This window comes from Wyeomyia smithii, chromosome 3, assembly GCF_029784165.1.
Source record: "Wyeomyia smithii strain HCP4-BCI-WySm-NY-G18 chromosome 3, ASM2978416v1, whole genome shotgun sequence".
Taxonomy (NCBI): Eukaryota; Metazoa; Arthropoda; class Insecta; order Diptera; family Culicidae; genus Wyeomyia; species Wyeomyia smithii.
Genome location: NC_073696.1, coordinates 44,697,192 through 44,724,756, shown reverse-complemented (window position 1 = coordinate 44,724,756; position 27,565 = coordinate 44,697,192). Strand labels below are relative to the sequence as shown.

Here is a 27,565-nt window from a genome sequence, read left to right as displayed (position 1 = left end):
TAGCTAACACTGGCGTGTCGGTGGTCAACCTGTCGCCTGTTTTGCAATTCTAAAACTATTTGAGAGGCGGCTGTACAAACCGCCCTCCAAATGTTTGGGTCTTTACACATCCTCCGAACTAGGTTGTCCGGAGTGGTGTCTGGCCCGCTCACTACCATCATGTCGCTCCGCGCATGCACAAAGCGAGGGCACACGAAGAAGACATGCTCAGCAGTCTCTTCCGCTTCCGCGCACTCGGGACACATGGGGGACCCCGCATGCCCGAATCTGTGTAGATACTGCCTAAAGCAACCATGGCCTGACAGAATCTGTGTCAGATGGAAGTTCACTTCTCCATGGCGCCTCCCGACCCATCCGGATACATCCGGAATAAGTCGATGCGTCCATCTACCCTTCGCGGAATTGGACCACTCCTGCTGCCATCTGATCATCGAGAATGATCTTCTGGTACCTCGTATGCCCCTTGTGTCACGTTGATCGAAGCATTCTATGTCCTCCTTAATGGCTATGCTGATAGGCATCATGCCAGACAGGACGCAGATTGCGTCTTATGACACAGTTCGATACGCGCTCGCAACCCTCAGGCACATGAGCCTGTAGGTACTTTCCAACTTACTCCGATGTTTACTAGTACCTAGTGCTTTGGACCACACTGGCCCGCCGTATGTCAGTATGGACGAAGTCACGCTAGCTAGAAGTTTCCGCTTGCTGCCGTACACTGCTGAGCTATTGGACATAATGCGAGATAATGCTGCAATAGCCATTGAAGCCCTCTTACAGGCATATTCGACATGGCTCCCGAAGGCCAGCTTGTCATCGATCATCACCCGCAGCAGCTTCAGGGAGCGCTTAGAGGCGATGGTGCAATTCCCGACACTGATCAACGCCTGTTGCTTCGACTTGCGGTTATTGACAACTGAAATCTCCGTCTTATGATGCGCCAGCTCCAGTTTTTTGGAGCGCATCCAGTCCTCGACAACGCTTATAGAGTGCGAAGCCGTCAACTCAACCTCCTCGATCGACTCGCCGTAGACCTCAAGTGTGATGTCGTTCGCAAACCCAACGATCACAACCCCTTGGGGGAGCTTTAGATTCAGCACTTCATCTTACATGATATTCCACAGTACCGGGCCCAGGATGGAACCTTGTGGAACCCCTGCGGTAATTGGGACACATTTTTGACCCTCGTCTGTGCTGTAAACTAGCACACGATTCTGGAAATAATTTTCCAGAATCCTGTACAAAGACACCGGAATGTCTAGTTTCCGAAGCGAATGGGCTATGGAATCCCAGCTAACACTATTGAACGCATTTTTCACGTCCAACGTGACGATTGTCGATTCTTCGTCGGTTCGCGCACGTTGAATCCTTCTTCTCGCTTGAAGACACGCTCTGCGGAGGTCCGCTATGCTGGCGGTTCCTAGGCATAGTGGCGTCGCACGCCCGCGAAAGTAAGGTAACAAGTTGACCAGCGCTCAGGTTACGAGTTCTGCTCGCCTCGTGTTCTAGTCTAATTGCTTCCGCAAATACCTCTTCGTTGAAGTGTGATATCCTCCACCCGCGAGAAGCTGGAGTGTTAATTCTACTCGCCACATGCGGTCTCGTTTTACAGTCTACGCTATAATAGACCGCCAGATGACGCTATGAGTGTAGCCATCGTCTACCCTCCATAGTGACGGTAAAATGAATCAAAGTATCGATTCTCGAATCGATACTGGTATCGAGAAAAAAGACTGATACTTTGATAATATCGCTTCCAGAGTATCGATTTTGTTAAGTATCGGATCGTTCGAATAGTTTTTCAAGAACAATGTTTTGAATAACGTTTAAAATAATATTATTGTTTATTGCAACTTAAGTAACATATATTTATTCTAATTAAACCATTCGGACTCATCAATACTGCCCAGAAAACAAAGCTTTCGTAGATATGTCGCCGATAAACGGTTTCATTTTTCCGATATCAATGACCCAACTTTCGAAAACAGGCGCTCGCGCGGAACTGAAGTAATTGATTCACTCAACGGTAATTTAAGATAAACCGCTAATTCATCCCCCGCTTGAGTTTGTTTATTTGGCGTATCAAATGTTAATAGCTTGTGATGTTCCCAAAAGTCGTATGGTTTTTCATGTGATTTATGGTGTATCTGCGTATCTACACTCGCGTCAACTTTTTCGGCTCCATCGCTTCGCTCCATGACGTTACGGATTTTACTCAGCGCTTTAGCACAAGCAGCGGAATCCTGAAAATGAATGTTTTTAAATCTCGGATCTAGGATTGTCGCGAATTTTCTGTTACCGTTAAAAAAACGACACGAAGCTAAAGCATATTATATAGCCTGCTCGCACCTACACGAAACTCTATAATGAACTATGTTCTAAAAAGAAGCATAAATGTTTGCCTTCCTTTTTTAACACAAAAGTCAGGAGAACAGCAGAAGTGTTGTAGTCGCGAATTATTTTTTTCAATTCTAACAAAATGTATCGATATCTCAAAAGTATCGAGTTCGAGCATCGATACCAATTTGTCGTGTATCGTGAAAAAAGAATCGATTATGGATCGGTATCGGCAGAATCGTAACGTCACTACACGTACCTCTTTTTTGTTGTCTTCAATAGCACAATGACCGAGTCTTTCGGTGCTGGAACGGGCAGCTTCGCAGCGGCACAGCTATAACACAATAGCAGGATGACCTTCGGATTATCAGTTTGTCTTTACACCGCACTTCGCACTCTTTGAAACACGACCGAGTAAGCAATGCTTTTTTTCTTCTTCACACAGTAGCGATTTTATAGCGAGACAATCACTTAATGCGTCCGTTTTCGTCGAGCGTTCGTGACGGAATGCTTTTGCACACCTTAATGGCGGTCGCTATAATGCGTGTTCGTAATATGCGAACCTCTCTGCTTACGTCAGTTTTGGGATTTCTGAGCAATTGGCAACACAAATGTTGCCAGATTTATTTCTCTTTTGATAAAATACGTGAAGACTTCAAATTGACGTGAGCAGAGTTGTCAAAAGGGTGGTCGATTTAATACGAAATTTGCATTTTTGCGTCCGCCACTCTGGCGCGTAAAAAGCTGGATACCATATTGTATACCATTTGAAAAAGCCGCGTTTTCGGAGCATAACGTGATTTTTAAAAAAAGTTCATCGTTTTCCTTCAATTTTTAAATGAAGAATAAAAAAACTGCTCGAAATATCTTAAATGACATTTCGCACACGTACGGTATATGGGAGAACTGTCATTTGAGGTATTTCGAGCAGTTTGTTATTTTTCATTTAAAAATCGAAGGACAACGTTAAACTTTTTTTTTTAAAACACGTTTTGCTCAGAAAATTGCACTCTTTCAACTAATATATAAAAATCAGCAAACCATGTATAACTTTAGGACCCAATTTTAAACAGTTTACGTGTGCTGCACTAACGCCTGATGAATCGAAGTTGCAAAATTGGATCATCCGAGTAATACTTTAAATAAAAAAATGAGTGTTTTGGCGTAATTTGAAGTGCAAGTCTCAAATTACGTGTTTCATTCATTGATACTTCAAAAAAAAAAAAAAAATTATGCGGTTGAGGATGAAGATGCTCACCATCGATCCATCCAGTAAATTGGCTCAGATCAAATAATTTCGATATGAATTAAGACATGTCATTTATATCACTGACATGATTTTTACTGACAATTGAGATGGTTGACACTCAATATCAGTGAGACGAGAGTGAGAGTGAAATTGCTGTTGCATCATTTTCGTTTTGCAGTGTCGAAATTTCGCAACGATGGACAGAAGCCTTAAATCAACCTCAGACACAATTTTCAATTTTAAGCTAGCGACTTCTGGTTTATGGAAAACAGCCCAAAATGGTAGATTATTGCCCAATATGAGTATTTCCGGAACCAGAATGATTTTCAGAGGTCAAAAATTGACTCTATATGTCAATTTAAACCCAAAATAACGACTTATAGCCAAAAATGACTGAAGACCATCCAATATGAATGTTTCTGTAATCGATATGATGAAAAGGTGCCAAAAACTAACCCCAGATGCCATTTCGAATCTTTTCATGGACGTTCAATTAAGAATTCCCATGCTTCAATGTTTGAAATTAATTTAATAAAGAGAAAAAAATGAGCAGGACGAAGTCAGCTAGTATTCAATATTTGAAGTATTTCAAAACCCAAACACCGTGAAAGTATAATTTTCACCGTATAGAGGACGCCACTCCTAACTTTTGAACATTACTTGCTAGACAAACAGTTTCTTCTACAAAGTTATGTAGGATTTTATTACAAAACTGTTTGCTGAATATCTCAAACCTCTATAAAATTGAGATTTCAAAGATACAAGACTTTTTCTAAAATAGCTTTTCAAAGGCAGTTTTAATTCATATATTCAACTCCAATGCGTAAACAATTTATTTATTTTTTATTATCAAACTGAATTTGGTCATTATCATTTTTCAATAGTTCAAAAACTTCGGCGTGTACTTGTACAAATATTCAACAGTCATGTTCAAGGTATTAGAGTTGAACATATGAATGAAAAACTCTTTTTTTAAAGTTTTTTTTGTAAAAGGTGCTGTAAAATCTCAATCTCTCATCCAAATTTCAATTTATTGAGGTTCGAGGTATTAGGCAAACAGTTTTGAAATAGAATTCTACACAACTTTGCAGAAGAAACTATTCGTCTAGCAAGTAACGTTCAAAAGGTGTGGCGCTCTCTGTATGGTGATAATTTAAACTAATTTCATTGAAGCATATAAAGGACAGCGGTAAACTCATAGAAACGGAAACGTAGTATACGTGCCAGCCTTTATGCTATGAAGAGCGCACAAATGCATGTAAAAATCGACAACCTTACTTAGTCATCTTCTCTGTTAGTCAGAAAGGTACTCTATCGGAGAGCTTCATGGAAGCTTGGATTTGCTTGCGACTTTCCGAGTTCCAACTGGAATAGAAAAAGCCTTTAAAAACTTTTTTTAGTTTTCATCCATGAATACTAGGGTGGCAGCGAAATTTGTCATATCATACCATGTACATTATGTTTATTGACCTAAAAAATAATCTGTGTTAAATTTCAGCTCAATCGGACACGATTTAGGGGTGCCTCAAACTGTTCAAAGTTTTGATGTTTTCCCCCTCGAAAATTGACCTCCCCTAATAAAAAATTTAGTTCAAGACCACATGTAAATCATTTCAAAGTTTATTAGGCATCCAAAACATAATTTTCTATTAGGAATGTTAATTTTCGAGGGTCAATACACTGAAATTTTGAGCGCTTTGAGGCATTCTAAATCATGTCTGATTAGGCTGAAATTTTGCACAGCTTATTATTTCGGACAAATAAACAAAATGTACATGGTCGGTTCTTTAAATTCAATGATGATGTTTTGTTTTCCATACATCGCATTGCCACTCTAATGAATACTGTATATAATAACCAATATACCACTAGAAATTGTTCATCTTGATTTACCGCATCATTTAAAATTTTAAACAGTCATGTTTTAGGCATTAGAATGAAAAACTGTTTTGAAAAGCCTTTTTAGAAAAAGTCTTGCAGCTTTCAGAGCTCAATTCATAGAGGTTTGAGTTATTCAGCAAACAGTTTTGTAATAGAATTCTACGCAACTTTTCTGAAAAAACTATTTGTCTAGCACGTCACGTTCAAAAATTAGGTATGGCGCCTATCCATACGGTAAAAATTGTAAATATTTCGATTAAAACAAAGGTAGGACAGCAGTAAACGAAGCAACTTAGAAGATTTGGATAACATAGGACTTGAAAAAATAATTTCGCCGTCCGTTTTTCGCTTTGAACCCCAGTCTGCGACGTTTAAATGTTGCTTCAACTTCTTTTTTAGTTCGTTCGTCCAGAGGTTCTAGCCTCATTTTCAAAATTTTTTTACCACCTCCGGAGGCCGCCCGTTATCTTACGTGTGTTCCCTAGTGGCGAGTCATCACTGCCGACTAGCTTTATACGGCCATTATTCTGGTGTTGAAACACCACTTTTCATCAATCTCAAAACTTTGTATTGGCCTACTTAAGAATTATCCGCATAAATTTCAACATTCTTGGAATATTGTACTATCCCTTGTTGTAGTCTTAAAAATAAAAGCGATAGTTTTCGCGGAATAATGTTATATTTTTTGTATATAGCGATTTTAAACTAAAACTTGAGCTTCGATAACAAAGAATCACGTGCCTACGGTTTATCCTGCAAAATAGTTGAGGCTATCAAGCAACCGTGTCTCATCTTTCATAACCGAGATCTGCTAGGAACAGTAATCACGCGAAATAGTAAAACGGCCTCGAGACAATTTTCAAAACCTCTGATCAACTCTCTATAGATTTAATTTGAAATAGTTTCAAGTTCCGTTAGTCATACATTAGTCATGATTGTGTAGCTACGAAATCACTTGATTGATTTTTCGTTATGAAAGCTCATTGCAGATAAGTTTCTGAGCGATCCATGCACGAAATTGTCTCTGGTCCCCGAATGACAGCAGTTTCCGAATAATGTATGCTCGCAGCAGCATCGTTCGTGATTTGACGCTTCACATGGTACGATGACGATTTTCTAGTATTCGCCACATTTGAATCGTGCGTTGCTTGAGATAAGCTTATTTGCATAGGAATTGTCCCTATCACAACAATACTTTTCTCAATGTCTCGATAAGGCTGTCAGCTGATACGGTGAATTGAATATAATTTGAATGTCTCGAATTTTTAGGCCATTTGATATAATTTTCTTCGGTGACTATGGAATTTCTAATCACGTTGCTGGTTTTTTCTATTGCCGTCCATGGAGGTAGTTGTTTATACTAATGATATTTTCTTAGAAATTCATAATTTGTTTTTCTCAATATCGCAGTGAATCTACAACTGGTGTGTTATGAGTGTCTGGATTGTGATTTGAATCCAACAATAGCTGTAGTGTGTGAAGAAAGTTATCCGACTCCTACGTTACCTACAAGCCCTGATCCGACTTGTGCTACGTGTGAACCAGAAACGGATACCACTCCGGAGTTCACACCAACGTTACCAACAACATTCGAACCCACGTGCGCTACTTGTGAACCAGAAACTGATACTACTCCTGAGTTTACACCAACATTGCCAACAACATTCGAACCAACTTGTCCAACCTGTGTTCCTGATACAGAAACTACTCCAGAGTTTACTCCTACTTTACCAACAACCTTTGAACCAACAACCATTGAACCAACCTGTCCAACATGTGTGCCTGATACGGATACCACTCCAGAATTTACTCCAACTCTACCCACAACATTCGAACCGACTTGTGCCACATGTGCTACGGAAGTGGCAACCACAGCTGAGTTCACCCCCACTTTACCTACCGGTCCAGAACTCACGACAGCCGAGTCTACACTGGAACTGAGCACAATATGTCCCACGTGTGCACCAGAAACTAGCCAAGAATTCACTCCTACTTTACCCACTAGTCCGGACCCAACGTGTGCCACATGTTCCTCCGCGCTAAACACGGTTACTGCGCCAATTACAAGTCTGACAGGCTCATCTCAAATAACAACCATTTGGCCAGGCCAGACATCGGATCAGCCAATAATTACTCCACCGCTCACTCCTGGCACCGGTCCGACTAGTTCGCAAATTACTACCATCTGGCCGGGTCAGACAGATTGGTGGCCAACCATACTGACAACGCCGGGGCTCACGGGGCCAATCTTAACGAGTGCTTTTCCTACCGTGATAACAACCTATGGCCTGGGCAAGAAAAGCAAACACCTACCGATGCCGGTGTATGTTTGCTACTACTCGGAACGAATCGGTAAGTACTTAAGTATATCCAGAGCGGTGCAGAGGTTTGCAACGAAAATGTAGTTTTCTCAAATTTGATAGCCTAAATTGCAGTTATTGTATGTATGTAGTTATTGAAATATCTTATTTCGGCCCCTAGGAAAATGTCGTATCTAATACTTACAAATAATCAAACGCATTATGAGGTTTATATTTTTAACGATATAACAACGGGAATGAATCATTCTGAGGGGACTTACATGAACGTAAGTGCAACTCATCGTCAAGGATGTTTGTAACTGCGTTTTTTGTGATAGTGATTATTGAATCGCACTTTTCGCAATGTCTCCTGGAACAAAAGGTCATGTTTGATATTTAAATTGCATTCGTTATCACTGGAATGCAAGAAAAAATCGATTTGATAACGTAATTTTGACAAGTTGATCTGTCTACCGAAGGTGAAATGTAGGGTTTGACGATGCTTAAACTGATTGCTGCTTTGGCTTGATTTCTAGGAAATGCTGATTACTCAGGGCGGACTACAATATATTTTTTTGAAATATATTTAATATATATTATATTGATTATGCTTATAGTATTGGTTTTTTAACCCTCCAGCTGGTCTCGAGGTACGATACTGGCCTAACAAGCCAGTCGTCGTAGGTTCGAGTCTCTACTCAGGAGAGACTGTTAGTGTCAGTAGGACCGTAGCACTAGCCCCGCAATTGGTCCTGTACAATGGGGTCCTAAAGTTTTATACGGTTTTCTGATTTTTATATATCAGCTGGAAGAGTGAAATTTTCTGAGCAAAACGTGATTTTTAAAAAATGTTTATCATTTTTCTTTGATTTTTAAATGAAGGATAAATATCTGCTCGAAATGCCTCAAATGACAGTTCTCTCATATGGGCGAAACGTCATCTAAAACCTTTCGAGTAGTTTTTTTATTCTTCATTTAAAAATCGAAGGAAAACGATAAACGTTTTTTAAAAATCACGTTTTGCTCAGAAAACGCGGCTTTTTCAAATGATATATAAAAACCGGTATAGCTTTAGGACTCAAATACCAGTTGGCTGCGAAGTCTGTGTATACAAAACAGAAGTTCTAGTTTTGAATCGGAATGTAGCACCAAGGCTTTGCTTTACTATTGAGATCTTTTTAAAATTTCGATGTCTATATTTGTAAGCTTTAAATTACGAGTTCAGTTTGCAAGTGAACATCAAAATTGCCAAAAAAGCCGTGTCGGCATAAGATTGAAGCCATATGAAATTGAAAACAACATAAATTTCTGTTCGGTCTTGATTCCTTGAAATGTGTAGTGCAGCTACCCTCAGTTGCCGCGCGTCATTATCTTGGTGCAGATAATCTATGCGTATATATATAATGAGGCTTAAAGGATTATGAAAACATTTGATTTGTCAATTTCGTCGAAAAGAGTTACTCATTTAGTAGTGGAAATCAGTATGGTGTTTCGCGTGATTTTGGTACTTGTGTTAATATATTTTAATCAAGGTATTGAATTAATTAAGAATCTAATTTATTATCAGAACTTTCCTAATAATGGTGTAAATTTCTAGTAAACTTGCAAATAGTGTGTTTTCAATGTGAAGACTGTGAAGTGAATCCAGCAATTGCTGTCATATGCGAAGAAGCATTATCAACAACAGAACAATCATCGTGTCCAACTTGCGCGACCGAATTCCCCGATGAAACTGCGAATACAGATTTAACGGAGAGCACGGAATCGAGTACAACTCCAGAGATAACCACAATATCCTACCCGGAAGTTACCTGTCCAACCTGTGCCCCTGAAACAGAATCCACCACAAATGCAGATTTAACACCGCCAACTGGCCCTGTAGTAACTCCGTCGTCTACTCCTTCTCTTCCAACTGGACCTTATACTACAGAGGGAAGCACTTTAACCGAATCCACTGCGGACACGACAGATCCAGATACTGAGCCAACTACCGAATTCCCATTAACCTCATCTACAGAATCAACATCATCCAGTTTAATTCCGACTGTGGAAACTACATACGAACCTTCACCACCAGTCACTGACCCAACCAACTGTCCCACGTGTCCTACATGCAATCCGGAAACTGACTTGACCCCTACGGAAACCGACACGACGCTTCTCCCTGTTACTACTTCAACAACAAGTTCCTCTACCGAACCCACTAGTTCTGATCCAACATGTCCAACCTGTGGTCCAGAAGCAAATGAGCAGCACCCTACCTTGCCTACTACCCCAAAAACTACAGCAGGTTACACACAGATCGTACCAACTTTCGATCCTCTGTCAGGAAATGCTGCTAATGAACCAATAGACGTAGACGCTTTCATCGCAGCTTTTCTTCGTCCAGAGAAGAAACATCGACAACGAACTCACGTTCATAGTTCAACTGGGGAGAACTTATTAGCAGCTCAAGAGCGATCACAACTTCCCATCTATGTTTGCACGACTGTGGATAAGATTGGTATGTGATCTGTTAGTTTTTTTTAGAATTGTTTCAATTCGCACTAATTTGAACTGTTTAGTTATGAAGTTTGAGTTTCTTCACAAAGGTTTTGTCGGGTGGGTTTTCGTATGATTTCAATAGAGTTTGAGCCAATATTGCACCTTATATAGCTGGAAGTGAGGAAATTTTTTCTACTTTCATATTACATGTTTTTGTTTTTTTATTGTTTCGTTTCAGTGAACAACCGAGTTGTAACAGATCGTGGGTGCAGTATACGTGGCCAGTCGGCTGCCGAGACGTGTACGGTTATAAATAACAACCAACCATACGAACGGTGCTCCCTCTGTTCATGGAGTCTGTGTAATAGATAAATCAGTTTGAGTGAAACTTCTATGTATATTGTATTATAATAATATGACACAGAAAAATAACAAAGTGCGAATTTGCAGCTAAAAATAAACGATTAAAAAGTTTGAATAAAATTGAAAATTCGAGTCAAAACCCATGTATACTGCCTTCATTTCAAGAAATAAAAATAAATAATTTGCTATTGCAGATTTTTTTTCAAGCTTTTCGTTTAAACTTCCAATAACAATATTTAAGGATAATCTTCACCCGATCCGTTTGCAATAGTCGTCTCTAGTCTGAATAGGTTCTGGATAACGATCCGAAACTACGAGAAAGATCCTATAAGCCATTAGTTCTCGATCGTTCGACCCGATCTGCAAAAAAGAAAAAAAATACTTGTGAAGTAAAAACATGACGTTCTTGGTATCGAATTGAAAAGAGTCAAAGTGCCGTCTCAAGATGCGCAAGGAATCTATATTCGGTGAAATGATTGATTTATTGCTATATAGCTAAATTTCGCTACTATTCATTTTTAGGAGGCCGAGACACCATTATTTGGCTATTTTCATGTTGATGTTATCAAGGTAAGATTTAAAAGTTAATTTGTCATCAATATCAATCACTCCAAGATAGCTTAATTCATTTGCGTGATCAATCGTATTAACATCAGTTGTAATATTTTCGTCTCATCTGGCATTTACCAAAGGCTCAACTTAACTTAAACTGTTTAAATTTCAACTGATTTGCTAGATTATGAAATTCTTAGCTGCACCGAACAGAGCAGATATGGTGTAACGATATTTAAAAAAAGAATAGAATAGGAAATATACTATATACTATTGTCGATAGTCTATTATTAACTTAGTTTCTCAAAAGTCTGGAGGCTATGCATAAATCAAAATATAGAGTCAAAATTTGGTGTTATCCAAAAATTCCTTGACCCATGATCTAACGTTGAGTACGAAGGTAACCCCGTTGGCTTATCAAGAACTCCAGAATACAATTTGAATAGTTTCACTACTCTAGAATACTATTTGAATAGTGGCACGAAGCTAGATTTGACCAGAAGACCGTAGGTCCCTCATGTTGCTTCATTTGAGGAAGCAGACGGTGCTGTAGACTCTCCTTGAGGTAGATCTCCCCGTTTACAGTCCCGGTAGCCACGAACGGCGCACTCCTTTTGCCACATGAGGGGATCGCTTGGCAAATCAAGTATTTCTTAGCAAACTTTGACAGTTTCTTCTTCCGGAACATCAAACTTGTGCTGGGCATTGAAGAACAGTAGCCCCAGAAGCTGCCGAAGGATGACCTTGACAAAAGTCTTAGCATTTATGCTGAGATAATAAGGCTTTCTCAGCATCTGGGTGTACAGTTTCCAGGCCCCCACCGTAACGGGTGCCAACTGAAAATTTGGATTTTTTTTTTGCAAATACTGTCAAAAAGGCGGATAAACTCAGAGAAAAACTGGCTTATTTCTCATAAAGATACAATTATTATAAACTAACAAACAATATTCAAGTCCGCTTTTCGAAAGCATCTCTTGATTCTACCAATCAACTGTCAGCAATTCGTTGATCTCCAGTTATATTTGCACCGAAGGAACTTAAAATCCTAAATAAATCTACGATTGGACGACACCAAGGTAAATTCGTTGGGTTGCGTATTTGGGGTACAAATGGAATCGAGTGGTTGTTCAGATACTTTTGTGTTTTTTTGACGTAAGGTGATGAAATTTTATCTGGCCAAAACACATACATTTCATCTAAATAGCAAACATTCGTTCTGGTACCTATACATTTTGATTGATAGCCAAACCATTAAGCTTGGCTTGAACCATGATTTTGAAAAAAAAAGTCCTTTTCTGTTCACTACTCTGGTAGGTGCTCTAATACCTTTCTGGCGGATTATAGTTGAAGTTTGCAGGAAATCATACACAATCCAGTTTTCCACGAGCGGTAATGGCGGACAGTGCACGCAGCAATTCTACAGCGTTTTCCCGTGATGCAATTTGACGGTGTGTCCCACATACCCTTTAATGAGTTCCCCCCTTATGTATCCAAGACATGCAAAATACATCCTCAAATATACCGTAACGAATAGCTGCTTCTGCTACACTTCACTTTAAGCAAAACATACGAAAAAAATACGATTTTTTGAAGTAGAATACTTCTCTCAGGAAGTTCGGCTACCTAGGGATGTAAAATGAAAATCTAAAACCGAAAAAAGTTAAAAATATGTCCAAATTCAAATGGTTATAAATCGGTTAGTATTCGATGGATTTCCTTCGTTCTTGCAGCAATAAATTGGAAAATCTTCTAAGATTCTTCCCAAAAGAAGGTAATTGTAATTTTATTATTCACACTATTGTACTATTAAAAATAGTCAAGCTTTGTCAAAACGACAAATTCGACCTCTGGTTGGTCGTTATATAATTGCTTCCCAAGCACCGTCGACAGAATCATATACCTTGCAATTTAAAATATGCTATTTGGCCTATATAAGAGCCTGTTTCAGTCGAAGCCGCTCATAATAGTTCTAGGCAGCGACAACAGCAGTTGCCCTCCCTGGTGTTCGCCCCGATGGCGAAAAGCGGCCCCAACTGTGGCATGGCTATGGATGGCGCATTAGTTGCAGCGGATCTCAGCATCGCAGATGCAGTGAGGCACTTTAGTGAAATTGCAGTCTCTGTGCGATAGTGGGCACTAGTAAATGCACTCAATGAAAAGTTGACTCATTTTGACAACACGTGAGCCGTCTAGTATTGAGTGTTGAATCAGCTTTTCACTGTTTATTTTATCACAAGGAATACTTGATTCGCACTGTCAGTGATAACGCAAAGATGTGATCGGCATCTTATCCGATACTGAAATGAACAACAAATTGTCCTTTCCAGGATGAAATTGAAACTTGATTGAAGAGTTAATATTTTCTAATGAGTTAATTCACATTTTTAAATTTGTAAAAGTTACAAATTTTACTTTATCTCCGTGTCTCAGAACGTACTGAATTATCTTTTCGTTCAGTCATGAACACGACAGCCGAAACTTTCATTATCTGCATAAAAATCAATTTTTCGCAAAATCAAAATTTAAAAACAAGCCCCAATCATGACAAGCAACTCACTATATTATTTAAAATGGTCAATCCTTGTTGAAGCGCAAAATTCGATTGATCTGATTTGTCGTTAACATGATTGCTTCCCAAGCACAGTCGACAAAAACATAGACCTTGCAATTTGAAATGTGCTCTTTGTCGGTATTAGAGTAAGGATGGGAAATATCGACCGATATGGCTATCGATAGTTATCGATGATTTCTTGCTCCTTTTGATAACTATAAGTTTTTCATCCCTATATAAGAGCCTGTTTCAGTCGAAGCCGCTCATTTTAGTTCTAGACAGCGACAACAGCAGTCTTCCTCCCTTAGCAGCAGCACTAGCAGTGCAGTGGATACCAGCGATGGCGGAAAGCGGCGATTGATCTGATAAGTCAACGTTTATTTCCTAGAAAAAATGACTGACACGCAAGCAGCCGGGTTATCTTTCTTGTAAAAGTATTCTACTCCAACCTTGCGGTCGTGGCTTTGCACACAACCCTCCTGTTATTTTTTATTTTACGACCTTCCAAAGTAGGGTCTCCCCCTTCAAATCCTTTTTTGTTAGAACCATGAATTTCAGTGATTTTCAAAAAAAAATTGCCGAGCTGGAGCGTGTAGATGCGTCATTTTAAAATTCACCCTTGCAACTTTCTTTTTCGGTAAGCTTAGTAGCCGCAAGGTTACAGAGTCCGTTCTGACATGCGGCTAGTCTTGGGCTCGAATCTTTTTAGAATCAGGCTTTTTGTCAGCAAAAGACTTAGCCATGGTAGAATTTGTCCCCTTACTGCTAGAACTAGATAACTCGAAATTTGTCGGTTTTGAGTTAAGTATGGCATCATATTTATCGCGTTGAGCTCTATAACATATCCATAACTCGTTAAAATACGATTACAAGAAAAAGTGTTATTCATTAATTATACAACTAGATATCTCAACGTAGAATAAGTGTGTTTTGTGCTAAAACTAAATAACTCGGCTCTTTATTGATTTTTTCGTTGCTTTAACAGACCTGAACTGATATGGATGCGTTTCAGAGAACCTGACCCTTTTAAAATGGCATTTGAATCGTCATCACCAAAATAGGTCGAATTTTCAAACTCGTTTCTCTCGAAACGTCCATTTTCGAGTTATCTAGTTTTAGCATTGAGAGGACGAAATATTAGACTCCTACGCAAACTCCATTCCATATTAAAAATGTCTTATCTGAACCTTCGGATATCCAGTCAGCCAGCCATAGCATGTTATACGCTTTAGTTATATGCTTGAGGCGACGATAAGGTCAATAAAGAAGTTGAGAGAATAGTGAGCAGGTAACGTCCGGAAAATGTCACAAAAGATAAAGAAATTACTGGTAAACAATAGTTTCGGTCCAAAGTCCGAAATGTAAACAAAGTTACCACTAACTGTCAGAAAAGTGAGGTTAAAGAGATTCGGCGAGATGGCCTATTATAAAAAAAAATTCGACACGTTACTGCCAATTGGATTCCACTTACTTCTGTGCTAATAGATGAAACATTTTTTGTCTAAGTGGAATACACTTGAGTTTTACTTCGCAGCATAAAATCAAGTGTCTTACACTTCGGTTTGCCATGTTATGCATACCAAAATCAATCTTTTTACACTCAGATTTCAATAGAAGAACGCGTCAAATGCCAAAACACGTCAAAATACCGTAAATTCCAATAAAATTCGATATGGGTCGACCTGTTGAAACGATTGGGTTGGTTTATTGGTATTCATGTTTAAAGAGCATTTGGTATGAGCGTGTGATTTTATCATGTTTACATATTATGTCGTTTATATATATATTATGTCGTTTTCGTTTTTGCGGTGTATCTACACCGCGGACTACACTTTGTCCTATAACTGTTTTTTTTTTTTCATTTTCCGGACTATCCCGGACTACCCTTTTTCTGTCCCGGACAGTCCGCGAAAGAAACAGAGTGCAGTTTTGAAGACACCAACACATTCACACGTATGTGTCAGAATCAAAAAAAATGTGTCAAAATCGGTTTGCTTTGATTATAATTATTGATTTTTACACCGTACCATCATCGTTCACTACCAATACATATTCTTGCGAATTGATATTAAGTTCCGTCATTTTTCAGTAAATTGGCAAATTTTTCGTACAGTAGCACAAACGCAACAAAAAGACAATGGCGATAATGACCAAAATAAAACAAAGTGACAGCTACCTCTGCACAGTGGTCCAATAAGGCAAAAAGTGGAACTTAATTCCATAGCGCCTTTCAACTTCATCCTAGCTTAATAGTGTCTTGGGAGCAATTGTTTGTATGAATGACCCGCATAATTGCAAATTAACAAAAAATATGGAAAGTTTACTATACTAAATATTAAAAAATTAACTTTTTTGTGTTAAGAGATAGAAGAATAGTTCATTCAGCAAAGTTGTATAAAATTCAAAAATATGAAACTTTGTTGAACAAATGAAAATCCTATCTCTTTTCGGTATAAAGTTATAAAGTACACTACATGGAACTTATTTAAAAGTTAGTTTTTTGTACTTAACTTTTGTTAATTGCATTCTACACAAAAGTATTGTTCGAAGGAATTGTTACGACACATAAAACTCACATTTTTGCCGAAGACCATATATCACCAGGTCTTTTCCTTACAAAGTTATATCATATTTTAGCTTATTTTTTCGATAACTTCAAGAACGTATAGGTTAAAAAGGGGCAAGTGGAATCATGATGTCATTACATTTCCTTGAAGTTAAGCTGAAGTACTATAAACTTCTTTAGGTTCCATTTGTCCCAATCCACCCATTTTAAAGTACGGCGAGCATATGTTACAGTAGGTTTTCATATATTAAATATACTAACTTTTTTGTGTTAAGAGATAGAGGAATGGTTTATTCGGCAAATTTTTAGAACATACAAAAATATTAAACTTTGTTGAACAAACAAAATTTCTATCTTCATTGGGACCAGAGTTACAGAGTATTTCATGTAAAAGTTACTTAAAAGTTAGTTTTTTTGTATTTAACTTTTGTTAGTTACATTTTACAAGAAAACGTTGTTCTAAAGAAGCATTTGAGCATACAAAACACACGTTTTTGTTGAAGGCCACACATCTCCAGGACTTTTCCTTACAAAGTTATGGGCATTCCAGCATATTTTTTCGATAACTTCAACAACGTATAAAATAAAGATTAGGTGGATTGGGACGGATGTTACTTATAGTAGTTTTGAGCATTTGAGCTAAACTTTGAGTAAAAGAATTGACATCATGATTCCACTTGCCCCTTTTTCCTTTATACGTTCTTAAAGTTATCGAAAAAATACGCTGAAATGTACTATATCTTTGTAAGGATAAGTCCTGGAGATGTGTGACCTTCAACAAAAACGTGTGTTTTGTATGCCCAAATGCTTCTTTAGAACAACGTTTTCTTGTAAAATGTAACTAACAAAAGTTAAATACAAAAAACTAACTTTTAAGTAACTTTTACATGAAATACTCTGTAACTCTGTTCCCAATGAAGATAGAAATTTTGTTTGTTCAACAAAGTTTAATTTTTTTGTATGTTCTAAAAATTTGCCGAATAAACCATTCCTCTATCTCTTAACACAAAAAAGTTAGTATATTTAATATATGAAAACCTACTGTAACATATGCTCGCCGTACTCTAAAATGAGTGGATTGGGACAAATGGAACCTAAAGAAGTTTATAGTACTTTAGCTTAACTGCAAGGAAAAATATTGACATCATGATTCCACTTGCCCCTTTTTAACCTATACGTTCTTGAAGTTATCGAAAAAATAAGCTAAAATATGATGTAACTTTGTAAGGAAAAGTCCTGGAGATATATGGTCTTCGGCAAAAATGTGTGTTTTGTGTGTCCTAATAATTCCTCCGAACTACACTTTCGTGTAAAATGCAACTAACAAAAGTTAAGTACAAAAAACTAACTTTTAAATAAGTTCCATGTAGTGTACTTTATAACTTTGTACCGAAAAGAGATAGGATTTTCATTTGCTCAACAAAGTTTCATATTTTTGAATTTTCTACAACTTTGCTGAATAAAATATTCTTCTATCTCTTAACAAAAAAAAGTTAATTTTTTTAGTTTTAGTATAGTAAACTTTTCATATTTTTTGACAATTGCAATTATGCGGGTCATTGATACAAACAATTGCTCTGAAGATACTATTAAGCTAGGATGAAGTTGAAAGGCGCTATGGAATTAAGTTCCACTTTTTGCCTCATTGGACCACTGTGCTCTGGTATTAAGCACATCATTGCAATTGCTCGGAAAGTGTTTTTTTTTCAGCTGCAAAGTATAGTCCGGGACGGTATAATCCTGCCGTAATTCGACATTAGTTAACCTAGAGAAAAACCCATATCCAACCAAACAAATACGTGAAAATAAACAATCTGTTGCTAAGTGACGCTTCATGTCTATCTTTTCAAAGTAAAAAGGCCTCTTTCTACTATGACTGAATAGAGCAACCACGACTACCGTTTGTTTAAATTGTTGCATCAGAACAATCTATACACCCAACGCAAACTGGGAACATTTTATTACTTTAGGGTAATTTTTTATTACTAAAGCAGGTATTAGACGAAGCAAATATTTGCTATTTTTGGTACGATTTTTATTTGCACAAAATTAAATCTGTATTGAAAAATAGCAAATATTTGCTTCGTCTAATACCTGCTTAATTGTGTCTTATGACTGCGCATTATACACAAAGAGTAATAACCAAAAAGTAATAAAAATTATGACGGCTACACGCTTGTATGTGTTTCTGCAGGAGAACATACAGCCAAGCACCGCAATGCATGTGTTAGCAAGACTTCACTCGCTGCATTTGTATTGATGCAACGATCAGGTTCATTTTTGTCCCCTTCATCCACACCTAACCAGAATATCAACCGTCAACCTCAAATCTCTAATTAGAAACACTTTCGTTTCATCCTCCAGTGTTTACTTGAAATGGAAATATGTAATACTGTCTGACCAGAGTTGCCGAAGTTGCGAATATTGTTCTGGATGGGCACGAGTTTTGTATTTTCAAAAAGGTGCAAATGAGTTTCCATGAACCAATGAGTATGTGTTTTAGATATCTTGCAGGAAAGCAAATGTTTTTGTTTTTCTCTAACGCAGTTTACAGATCGTGATGTCATTTCAAGACGCATTTCAAGTCTTTGAAATCATCAACGTTTGCATTCTCTATGACGAGGAAAATGCTGCTTGGCAGCTCTTGTCATATTTTTTCTCTACTCTGTATGCATACAACGAGCGAACTAATACACGCACACCGGATGAATCGGAGATTGAAGAAACTAATAACATGTGCAACATATGCGACGGTGTGTGATTTTTTTTGACTTGAGATGGAAAGGGAGCAGTTTTCGACAGAAAAAAATCTTGCATGTGGTTGAAATGACCATTATTATGTCGAATTCGTTTTTACGGCAGGACTATCCCGTCCCGGACTACGCTTTGCAGCTGAAAAAAAAAACACTTTCCGAGCAGTTGCAATGGTGTGCGTAATACCAGAGGTACCTGTCACTTTTGTTTTGGTCATTATCGCCATTGTCTTTTATCGCGTTTGTGCTACTGTACGAAAAATTTGCCAATTTACTGAAAAATGACAAAATAACAAAATAAAATAAATAAAATTCAACCAGATGTCTGACAAGCAAAGAACGGTAATCAAAGCAAACCGATTTCGACACATTTTTTTTTGATTTGGCACATACGTGTGAATGTGTTGGTGTCTTCAAAACTGCACTCTGTTTCTTTCGCGGACTGTCCGGGACAGAAAAAGGGTAGTCCGGGAGAGTCCGGAAAATGTAAAAAAAAAACAGCGATAGGACAAAGTGTAGTCCGCGGGGTAGCTACACCGCAAAAACGAAAACGACATTAGATAGTCGTACTCCCGTAACACGTGCTAAATATATGACAGTATGTGTTGCTACTTGACTGGGGAAGAATTTTATTACCTTAAGTAATAGGTTTGTTACGTAAAAGGCAATTTTGCGCTATTGCTTCTAAAGTAATAAGGGAAAGTTTTGCGTGTAGTAAGTAGTGTTAATCAATGGCAGTAAATTTCACGAGCCACTTTTCTTGCCGATCGGGTGGACTTCATTCTTGACCCGGTTTGATTATCGCTTCGCGCTACAGTTCACACACTTCGTTTTTTACCCGGTTTCTGCTTGGGGACAACCGTACCGCGAATCGTTCGATGGTCCTGTACACAAATAAACTGTTCAAAGTCAGAAGTGACAGCTTTCTTCTAATCTGTATGTTACTTATTCCTGCAGGAGAAGAGAATATATCATAGGTACGAAACGGGGAAAATTGGTGTTGTTATCTGATCTTTTTAGTGAGTGAGTTAAAAAAGAATTTTTCTTTCTTCGTCGTTTTTCAAAGGCTTGGGATGATCACTGGCGGGCACCCGGTTCTGGAGGATAATGGCTTGTAGTTGGTTCATATGATAATTCGAAGTTCGACCACATGGCGCGAGTATTTTTAGCATAATTTAACTCGTGAATTCGACCATTCAGAAAGTTGCCGTCTTGAGCAGAGTTGTCACAAGGTCACAGGGCTTGGGCTTTGTTTGGAACTCAAATTAATAAATTATTAAATTATTTTGTTTTCAACTTTATTTCAATGACTGATTTACATTTTTTTTGTGTTCATTCTAAGCGATTGCTCATATTCGTGCCGGATATTGTTATTGTAGCAAGAGACTGTAATAATGTTTAGGCTGATCCAAAGTGATTCATAGCTTTTGTGGTCATGTGGACAGCGGCGTCATTCATCATTTAGTAATATTTCTCTTTCTTAGTAACTCAAGTTTGGAACCAAAATGCGAAAAACACACATTGATCTGAAAAACTTCACTGAAGACCGCAACTTACTAGAAAGTCTGAAGCGTGAACAAGTTAAGGTCATACGAAGAATTGCGCTTACACTAGAGCTCCGCAGCGGCTGAATTCTGCACTAAATTGTTCACCAACCAGTAGCTCTTGACCTTCTGCACAACATTGCTGAAGACCGCATCTTTAAGGAGGTCGGAATCGTGGGATAAGTTAAGGTCAAAATACGAGAAAATGCATGCTTACTAGCGCCAAATAGCGGTGAAATTCCCCGCTGAACTGTCCATCATCCAGAAATGGTTGATCTTTTGAACAGATTTGCTGAAGATTGCAGGTCGTCGGAAATACAAGATATCTACTTATTCCAGGTAATTTTAGGGGCCTCCCAAGGATACTGCAATAATCAAACTAGGTGTTGCAATATTTAGTGCAGCATCAGTTTTGATCTGACAACGGCTAAACTATTATTCCTACGAATTTGCGATATTCAAAAATTAGAGTTATGTAACCAAACTTAGGTCTTAGGATACTGTAATTATGTTCCGTAACAGTGTTCTTAGACATGATCTTATATTGATTTGCTCCAATCAGTGGTTTGATATTATGCATGTGATTTTTTATCTGCAATCTAGACCTTTCGATGACCATTTAACCAAGATAACCAGAAAATGTTATATGAACGAGAAAATTCATTCACCGTTGATTGTTAATAAATGAAATTACACCATAGAATGAGTGCTCGAAATTCAATACGGATGTAGAATTTCTCAATCAAACTAAAAAAGAAAGATCGTTTTTTTTCATGCTCCGAATTTCTCACGCCTATCAATCGGCGGTCTAATCGGCGATTTCTGCAACTGCAGCCTGATAAAGCATTACACCCGGACTATCAATTAATGCGACGAGCCCGTTTACGGAAACGCAAACACACAGGTCCGGAGGGCAAAGTCCTCTTACTGCATAGTAGGTAATCATCATTAGGAGCTGAGGTACCCGATCAGACGATTATAACAAACGAGTAACACAAATATATCTGAACTTGATAGAAATACCAAAGCCTGTAATATTCTTGACATGCCAGAATGATAAAAAGTACAGAATTATATCAAATTTTGTTATCATACACTTAGATGTTCAAAATTGTGTTTTTTAAAGCATATTTATAACAAAATTTGTTAATCAATTAACAAAATATTGTACATTCTAGCTAATACTGATCTTTTTCTGCCGAAAACCTTACAAAACTTGCTATAATTCGTAAAAATCAGTAAGTAATTTTGATAGGAATTTTGATATTTTAACTATTTACGAGACCAAGTTCGGAGCATAAGTTGATACAAAAAGTTCGTAACAAAATATCAAGATTTGTTTTAATCCTGATATTTTTGACTGATCGGGTACGGACGTTGCATGAGTACCATGAGGCACGTACTGTGTATTATACAATTGATCCGTTTTTGAATCAGTTGAAAGCTTTGGAAATATTTGGCATATTTTTGTAGAGAAGTAGATAACTTGATGTGTTTAAAAAATTAACAGATAATAAAAATTGGATGCAAAATGTGACAAGCGTTTTATCGTTTTTCATTATTTTTTTTAGCATGCTCATTACAACTTACGATACAAAAATACTTACCAAAAAATCAACTACAGTCATACCTCGATATAAGGCAACCTCGATATAAGGCAACCTCGATATAGCATAACTCGATAAAACGTACCTTTTACCTCGATATAACGTAACTTTGAAGATGTATTGAAATTGAAAATAAATGATACAGCAACTGTTTTTGGGGTAAGAAAGGTTTAAAAATACTGATAGGTGATGGAAAGGTGATGGCGCATATTTGAGCAACCATTAACATTCTTGAATAAACTAAAAAAAAATTTTTTTTGCTTCGATATAACGTAACGAAAATAAAAACAAAGTTGCCTTATATCGAGGTATGACTGTATATACTTTCTACAACTTTGACACCATTTAACTTGAATTTGTTGTTTTCAAGTTATGATTTGTTTATTGTTTCTTGTTTTTTAGCAAGGTTTCAGTTAGATCTGAGAAGCTGAGCATTTTGTTCTTGTGGTTTGAGCTGTTTATTTCATAGAAATAGTAAGGCAATACCGTCGACTTATTTACATACACAGTTTAAATACCTTAAAGCTACCATCATTCAGGGCCGAAATACATTGCTTGTTAGACACTTTCTATTGGTGTTATATTTCTCGTTATCTTTACTACCAACTAAAGCTTCACCAAGAAGTCATTTTCAGCTATACAGCGGTAACCAGATTTGGATTAAGCCTAGCTATAAAACAATGCCAAAATTTCGACGCCGTAGCGATAAATCAGAATAAGAATCTCAATTCTGTGAAATGGAATACACGACGTAATCGGAGATTTTCGATGGCTCAAACAGTTGTCTGTGAAATCTTACTCCCGCTAATGCAGGGATTTTATTCCATGATTAGATAAAACAGAAGCCAGACACACGGGTTTCTTCAACGGGGAAACACCAGCATATCTTTTTATCTGCGATTAGCGTAAATTGACTAATGCAAGTCAATTCGATCTAACTTTTATGTTAGTCGGAAACTAAATGATTCATTTCCAAAATAAAGTTAATATGATATGCATAGTTCCTTCCCCGCGTTGAATCTAACTGCTGACACGGATACAAAGTCCAAGCGAATATTGAAATGTCATCCCAGCACCGTTACTCACCACCATATAAAACAAGAAATTAAAAATATCGGAGTTGCTCAACCATGTGGATCACCAGATAAGAGATTATCTAGCATTGATAAAAAGCAACCGAATTCGTTCAGGTAAATTCATTAGGTTAACAGTGCTGTAGCAGAAATCAATTGTTGTGTTTTACCTAAAACGAAAATGAAATATCTGTCGTGTACGATACTCGTGGTGCTACTCGCGACTTGTAAGTGTTGAATAGAACATCTGTTTTTCAATAAGATAATTTAACTACAAGTGATTTTCAATTTGATTGCACAAAGCAGTTTGTAGGGCACAGCTACTTTGCTTTTACTGTGAAGATTGCGGCAACTATATCGCAGAAGTGGAAGCTTGTGGTATAAACAATCCAGCCCCAGAAGTGTCTACAACAACCGTAGCTACACCTCTTCCGACTACTGGTGACCCTATCCTAACACCATCAACCAATCCAGATCAAACTTCCACTCCGGAAGCTTCTACAACGACCACGACACCATCTACCAGTACAGATGATCCGATCCTAACACCTTCAACCAATCCAGATCAAACTGCTACTCCGGAGTTTTCTACAACGACCACGATAACATCTACCAATCCAGATGATCCGATCATAACACCTTCAACCAATCCAGATCAAACTTCCACTCCGGAAGTGTCTACAACGACCACGACAGCTTCAACCACTCCACGTGATCCCATCCTCACACCACCTGAACCGATCGGAACCACCACAACTACAACTTCTACAGCTGCTCCGACTTCTGGCGCGCCTATTCTAACACCCCCAACAATACCGAATTGGAATCCTTCACATGGAGTAGATCCACCAATCACCGAAGCTTGGCAGGCGAGGGGCGGCCGTATCGTCATTCCCATCGAACCTTATGTGCCATATGCATGTACGGTGATACGCGTAAGTGGTATGTATCTCTGAGTTAGACCACAAAAATTGTGTGCAGAAAAGGAAAAACTCAACTGCTATTGATTTTTCTGTCATTTTCCAGATGGGCAACGGGAGATCGTTCGACGAGGCTGCGCTAGATTGGGAAATAATAACGATCAAACCTGCAGTAACCTGTCCGGAGGTCACCATACGCAGTGCACCGTCTGCATGACACATCTGTGCAACTCTGGGATGTGAACAAACTATTGTTTCCAGACTGATTTACTTTATTTCATTTGTATTTATTGCTGTTTTGTAAATATTATTATGAATCATTGTTGAAGACTTTTTAGTTAACCGGGATTATCGCTAAGAATCGCTGTTTTGGAAGTTGGGATATAGTGTTTGAACAAAAATTGAAGCTTCCATTTCGCAAACATATTATTATCAATTGTGCGTTAGCTATATAAGCATGCATCAAAGCGTAAATAGGCCAATATAAAAACCTCACGTGGTTAAATTTTGTGGCTAATAACATTGTGTCAATTTCAACAGGTGATATGAGAAAAATCCACCCTCGAATTTGATTGCACAGGAATGTTGGAGATAACAGATATTTCGCAACAACAAGAACGATGGAGTGTTATACTTATAACGCAATACGTTAAAAAAATAAAGGTGCCTCAAATTTGCAAATTTAGTATGTCTGACAGTGAGTGATTTTGTGTTTATAACATTCCTTGATTATAATATGTGAAGGACAATAGCAACAAGTGCACGCAAAAGTTGATTAGTGCAAAACTACATGAAAAAATAGCACAATGTCTGTGCGAAAATAACGCAATAATTGCCAAACCTGAAACATTTGCGTGTGGGTTATTTTGAATAACACTGCGGGTTGAAAACTCTTTGTTTTAAGAGCTGAATGACCCCTCAGGTTAAAGGCTCTATAATAAAAATCAATCAATCAATCAATCAACTCTTTGTTTGATATCTTTATTCAATAAAACCGCAGTGCCAAAAGTGCAAGGAAAAAATGGATCGAATTTTTGTCAACAAATTACGCAATTCATGATTGACAGTACAAATTTGCGGCCTAAACGCAGTATCGCGTATAACATTTTTTTTAAAAATATAATTGCATACAACACGCAATGCTAGTCAAAAGATATGTGCAGCGTTGCCAATGAAACTTTTGAATAACTGGAAGATGCTGAAAATAGAACGGGGAAAAACTGAAACTTAAAAATAAGTAAAGCACAGTTAACGTATAAGAATTTGATAAGATAATGCCTGATTAAGTACTTCGAAATTTGCCTGAAATGGGTTTTCTGGACATACGGAGATTATATACTATAAAGATAATGGGACCCTACCAACTCAACTTTCTTTTCTCTACATTATCGTTTTTATTTTTTTTTCTTTATTCTCGCTTATTTTCCGTCGGTCTAGCTCCGCCACTGTTGTGGCCAATCACCGACGCCCAGGGAGGCGACTCCACACCCAGGACCCTAACTCACGACCCGTTTATCAACGAACCGGCGCCAACGGCTTTACTTCCTCATGCGATGGAAGGCGTGATCCCAGAGATTCTTCGCCTCAGAAAATCTCCCGGTGTCGGCTAGGATTGAATCTAGACCAGTTGGGTTGGTTGTGAGTGGATCACGCCACCTCACAACCATCGACACCTATGTCGGCGGTGGGATTCGAACCCAGGCGTCGAGCGTGGTTGGCGGAGACGTTACCAACCACACTAGGCCCCCGCGATCGTTTTTATTGATTTTGTTAAAACTTTGTGTCGTGATATGTTACCATCAATTTATATGTGTTACGCTTACTCTTCTACTCAACAAAAAACCACCTTGAAAAACTCGTAGAGATGAATCAGTTTACAAATTTTACATTCTCAAATATTTTCAAAATGAACAGACTTTGAGATTCAACTGTCCGACTAGACCACTTAAAAAACCAAAAGTAGTCAGTGCAAACTGGAACATTGGCATCTCTGGAATGTATACCTTCCTGTTGAGGAGACTTCACGGTTTTCTCATCACTGATAACAGGTAGGCTTAAATATACGACAATTGACAAAAGTCTTCTGATTACATACGAAAGATATCAGTCATTAAAGAGCGCTTAGAGTGCTATATTCAAATTAGGCATCCAAGAAACCACCTCTGCAGAGTGATGAAATTCAAGCTGTTTGCTTCAGCGATTTTTCTTTCGGCGGGTAGGTAAAGATTTTTTCACTGCCAACAATAACTTTCTAATACGGCATATATTCTCAGCGATTCTATCGTCACAAGCTCAACTGTTGTGTTACCACTGCGATGACTGCCTCGTAGATGTTGCCGTAATTCAGCCATGTGGCTTCGGAGATACCGTTCTTACACCACCAACATGGGATCAAACTGTATCTGATGGTGCTACAAATCCACTAGATCCCATATTAACTCCTCCAGGTGGCGATGTAGGAGGTAGCACTTCAAATCCGTTAGACCCAATACTGACCCCTCCGGGTGGCGATGTAGGGGGTAGCACGTCAAATCCGTTAGACCCAATAATAACTCCTCCAGGTGGCGATGTAGGGGGTAGTACTTCAAATCCGTTAGACCCAATAATAACTCCTCCAGGTGGTGATGTAGGAAGTAGCACTTTAAATCCGTCGGACCCAATACTGACTCCTCCGAGTGGCGATGTAGTGGGTAGCACTTCAAATCCGTTAGACCCAATAATAACTCCTCCAGGTGGCGATGTAGGAGGTAGCACTTTAAATCCGTCAGACCCAATACTGACACCTCCGAGTGGCGATGTAGGTAGCGGCACTAGCATAGCAAATCCGATTGATCCTATTCTCACCCCACCAACAAATCCGAAAGAAGCTGGCGTGGCGGATGATCAACAGTATGTCTGCCTAATGGCTAGTTCTATGGGTAAGTTTCACTGATAAATAAGAATATCATCTGATTGATTACGAGTGTCTGTTATATTTCAGTCGATAATCGTCGAGTAATTCGTCGTGGGTGTACTCCACTAGGTGCTACTAGTGACGAAACGTGCCTACGAGCAACCGGAGGAGCCCACAGAGAGTGTGCCATTTGTGATAGCCAACTTTGTAATTCGGGTGTCTGAATTTAGTGCCTATATGTTTATCACTTGAATTATAGAAGTGTAAAAAATTCAAAGAAAAAAATTATCTCGCAGGTATCTGTACCAGCGGGATGTTTCGAACAGTTGTGCAATAAGATTAGTATGTATTACACTGGTAAACACAGGTTTTGTCCTAGAGTTTAAATTGAAAAAAAAAGGAAGATAATAGCTTTTTAACCTTCTTCCCCTCATTCAGAATTGGAGCCGAGACCAGCTGGGAGATAACTTCTTCTGAGACTTTAATGAATAA

The 27,565-nt window shown here is 38.2% G+C and overlaps 3 protein-coding genes and 1 long non-coding RNA gene across 6 annotated transcripts; 3 read left to right on the top strand and 1 right to left on the bottom strand.

The window, feature by feature from the left end:
* Positions 1-1,825: 1,825 nt before the first annotated feature.
* LOC129732624 (uncharacterized) lies at positions 1,826-2,480 on the bottom strand. Its single transcript, XR_008729303.1, has 2 exons — positions 2,300-2,480; positions 1,826-2,243 (listed from the first exon to the last, which is right to left on the bottom strand). It is a non-coding gene; the product is annotated as an uncharacterized LOC129732624 (long non-coding RNA).
* Positions 2,481-6,735: 4,255 nt separating this feature from the next.
* Positions 6,736-10,753, top strand: LOC129732415 (salivary glue protein Sgs-3-like). 2 transcript variants are annotated; one of them, XM_055693296.1, is made up of 3 exons: positions 6,736-6,814; positions 6,878-7,819; positions 10,490-10,753. In XM_055693296.1, exons 1-3 carry the CDS (start codon positions 6,766-6,768, stop codon positions 10,621-10,623), a joined length of 1,125 nt encoding a protein of 374 aa, XP_055549271.1. In that variant the 5' UTR covers positions 6,736-6,765; the 3' UTR covers positions 10,624-10,753. The 2 variants fall into 2 exon arrangements, with proteins under 2 accessions (XP_055549271.1, XP_055549272.1); XM_055693297.1 differs by lacking the exons at positions 6,736-6,814; positions 6,878-7,819 and adding exons at positions 9,196-9,299; positions 9,365-10,270.
* Positions 10,754-23,391: 12,638 nt separating this feature from the next.
* LOC129732418 (mucin-2) lies at positions 23,392-24,502 on the top strand. 2 transcript variants are annotated; one of them, XM_055693299.1, is made up of 3 exons: positions 23,392-23,487; positions 23,564-24,202; positions 24,287-24,502. In XM_055693299.1, exons 1-3 carry the CDS (start codon positions 23,442-23,444, stop codon positions 24,421-24,423), a joined length of 822 nt encoding a protein of 273 aa, XP_055549274.1. In that variant the 5' UTR covers positions 23,392-23,441; the 3' UTR covers positions 24,424-24,502. The 2 variants fall into 2 exon arrangements, with proteins under 2 accessions (XP_055549274.1, XP_055549275.1); XM_055693300.1 differs by having other exon boundaries at positions 23,399-23,487; positions 23,567-24,202.
* A 1,770-nt stretch (positions 24,503-26,272) lies between these two features.
* LOC129732417 (mucin-20-like) lies at positions 26,273-27,396 on the top strand. The gene is made up of 3 exons (XM_055693298.1): positions 26,273-26,395; positions 26,454-27,098; positions 27,161-27,396. Exons 1-3 carry the CDS (start codon positions 26,353-26,355, stop codon positions 27,295-27,297), a joined length of 825 nt encoding a protein of 274 aa, XP_055549273.1. The 5' UTR covers positions 26,273-26,352; the 3' UTR covers positions 27,298-27,396.
* Positions 27,397-27,565: the final 169 nt, after the last annotated feature.

Excerpts from the sequence above, each read along its gene's own strand:
- LOC129732417 (XM_055693298.1), top strand. The coding sequence starts at position 26,353 with ATGAAATTCAAGCTGTTTGCTTCAGCGATTTTTCTTTCGGCGG. Across the intron at positions 26,396-26,453 it reads AGCGATTTTTCTTTCGGCGG|CGATTCTATCGTCACAAGCT; the intron begins GTAGGTAAAGAT and ends ATATATTCTCAG. Across the intron at positions 27,099-27,160 it reads CCTAATGGCTAGTTCTATGG|TCGATAATCGTCGAGTAATT; the intron begins GTAAGTTTCACT and ends GTTATATTTCAG.
- LOC129732418 (XM_055693299.1), top strand. The coding sequence starts at position 23,442 with ATGAAATATCTGTCGTGTACGATACTCGTGGTGCTACTCGCGACTT. Across the intron at positions 23,488-23,563 it reads CGTGGTGCTACTCGCGACTT|CAGTTTGTAGGGCACAGCTA; the intron begins GTAAGTGTTGAA and ends GATTGCACAAAG. Across the intron at positions 24,203-24,286 it reads TACGGTGATACGCGTAAGTG|ATGGGCAACGGGAGATCGTT; the intron begins GTATGTATCTCT and ends GTCATTTTCCAG.
- LOC129732415 (XM_055693296.1), top strand. The coding sequence starts at position 6,766 with ATGGAATTTCTAATCACGTTGCTGGTTTTTTCTATTGCCGTCCATGGA. Across the intron at positions 6,815-6,877 it reads TTCTATTGCCGTCCATGGAG|TGAATCTACAACTGGTGTGT; the intron begins GTAGTTGTTTAT and ends TCAATATCGCAG. Across the intron at positions 7,820-10,489 it reads CTACTACTCGGAACGAATCG|TGAACAACCGAGTTGTAACA; the intron begins GTAAGTACTTAA and ends GTTTCGTTTCAG.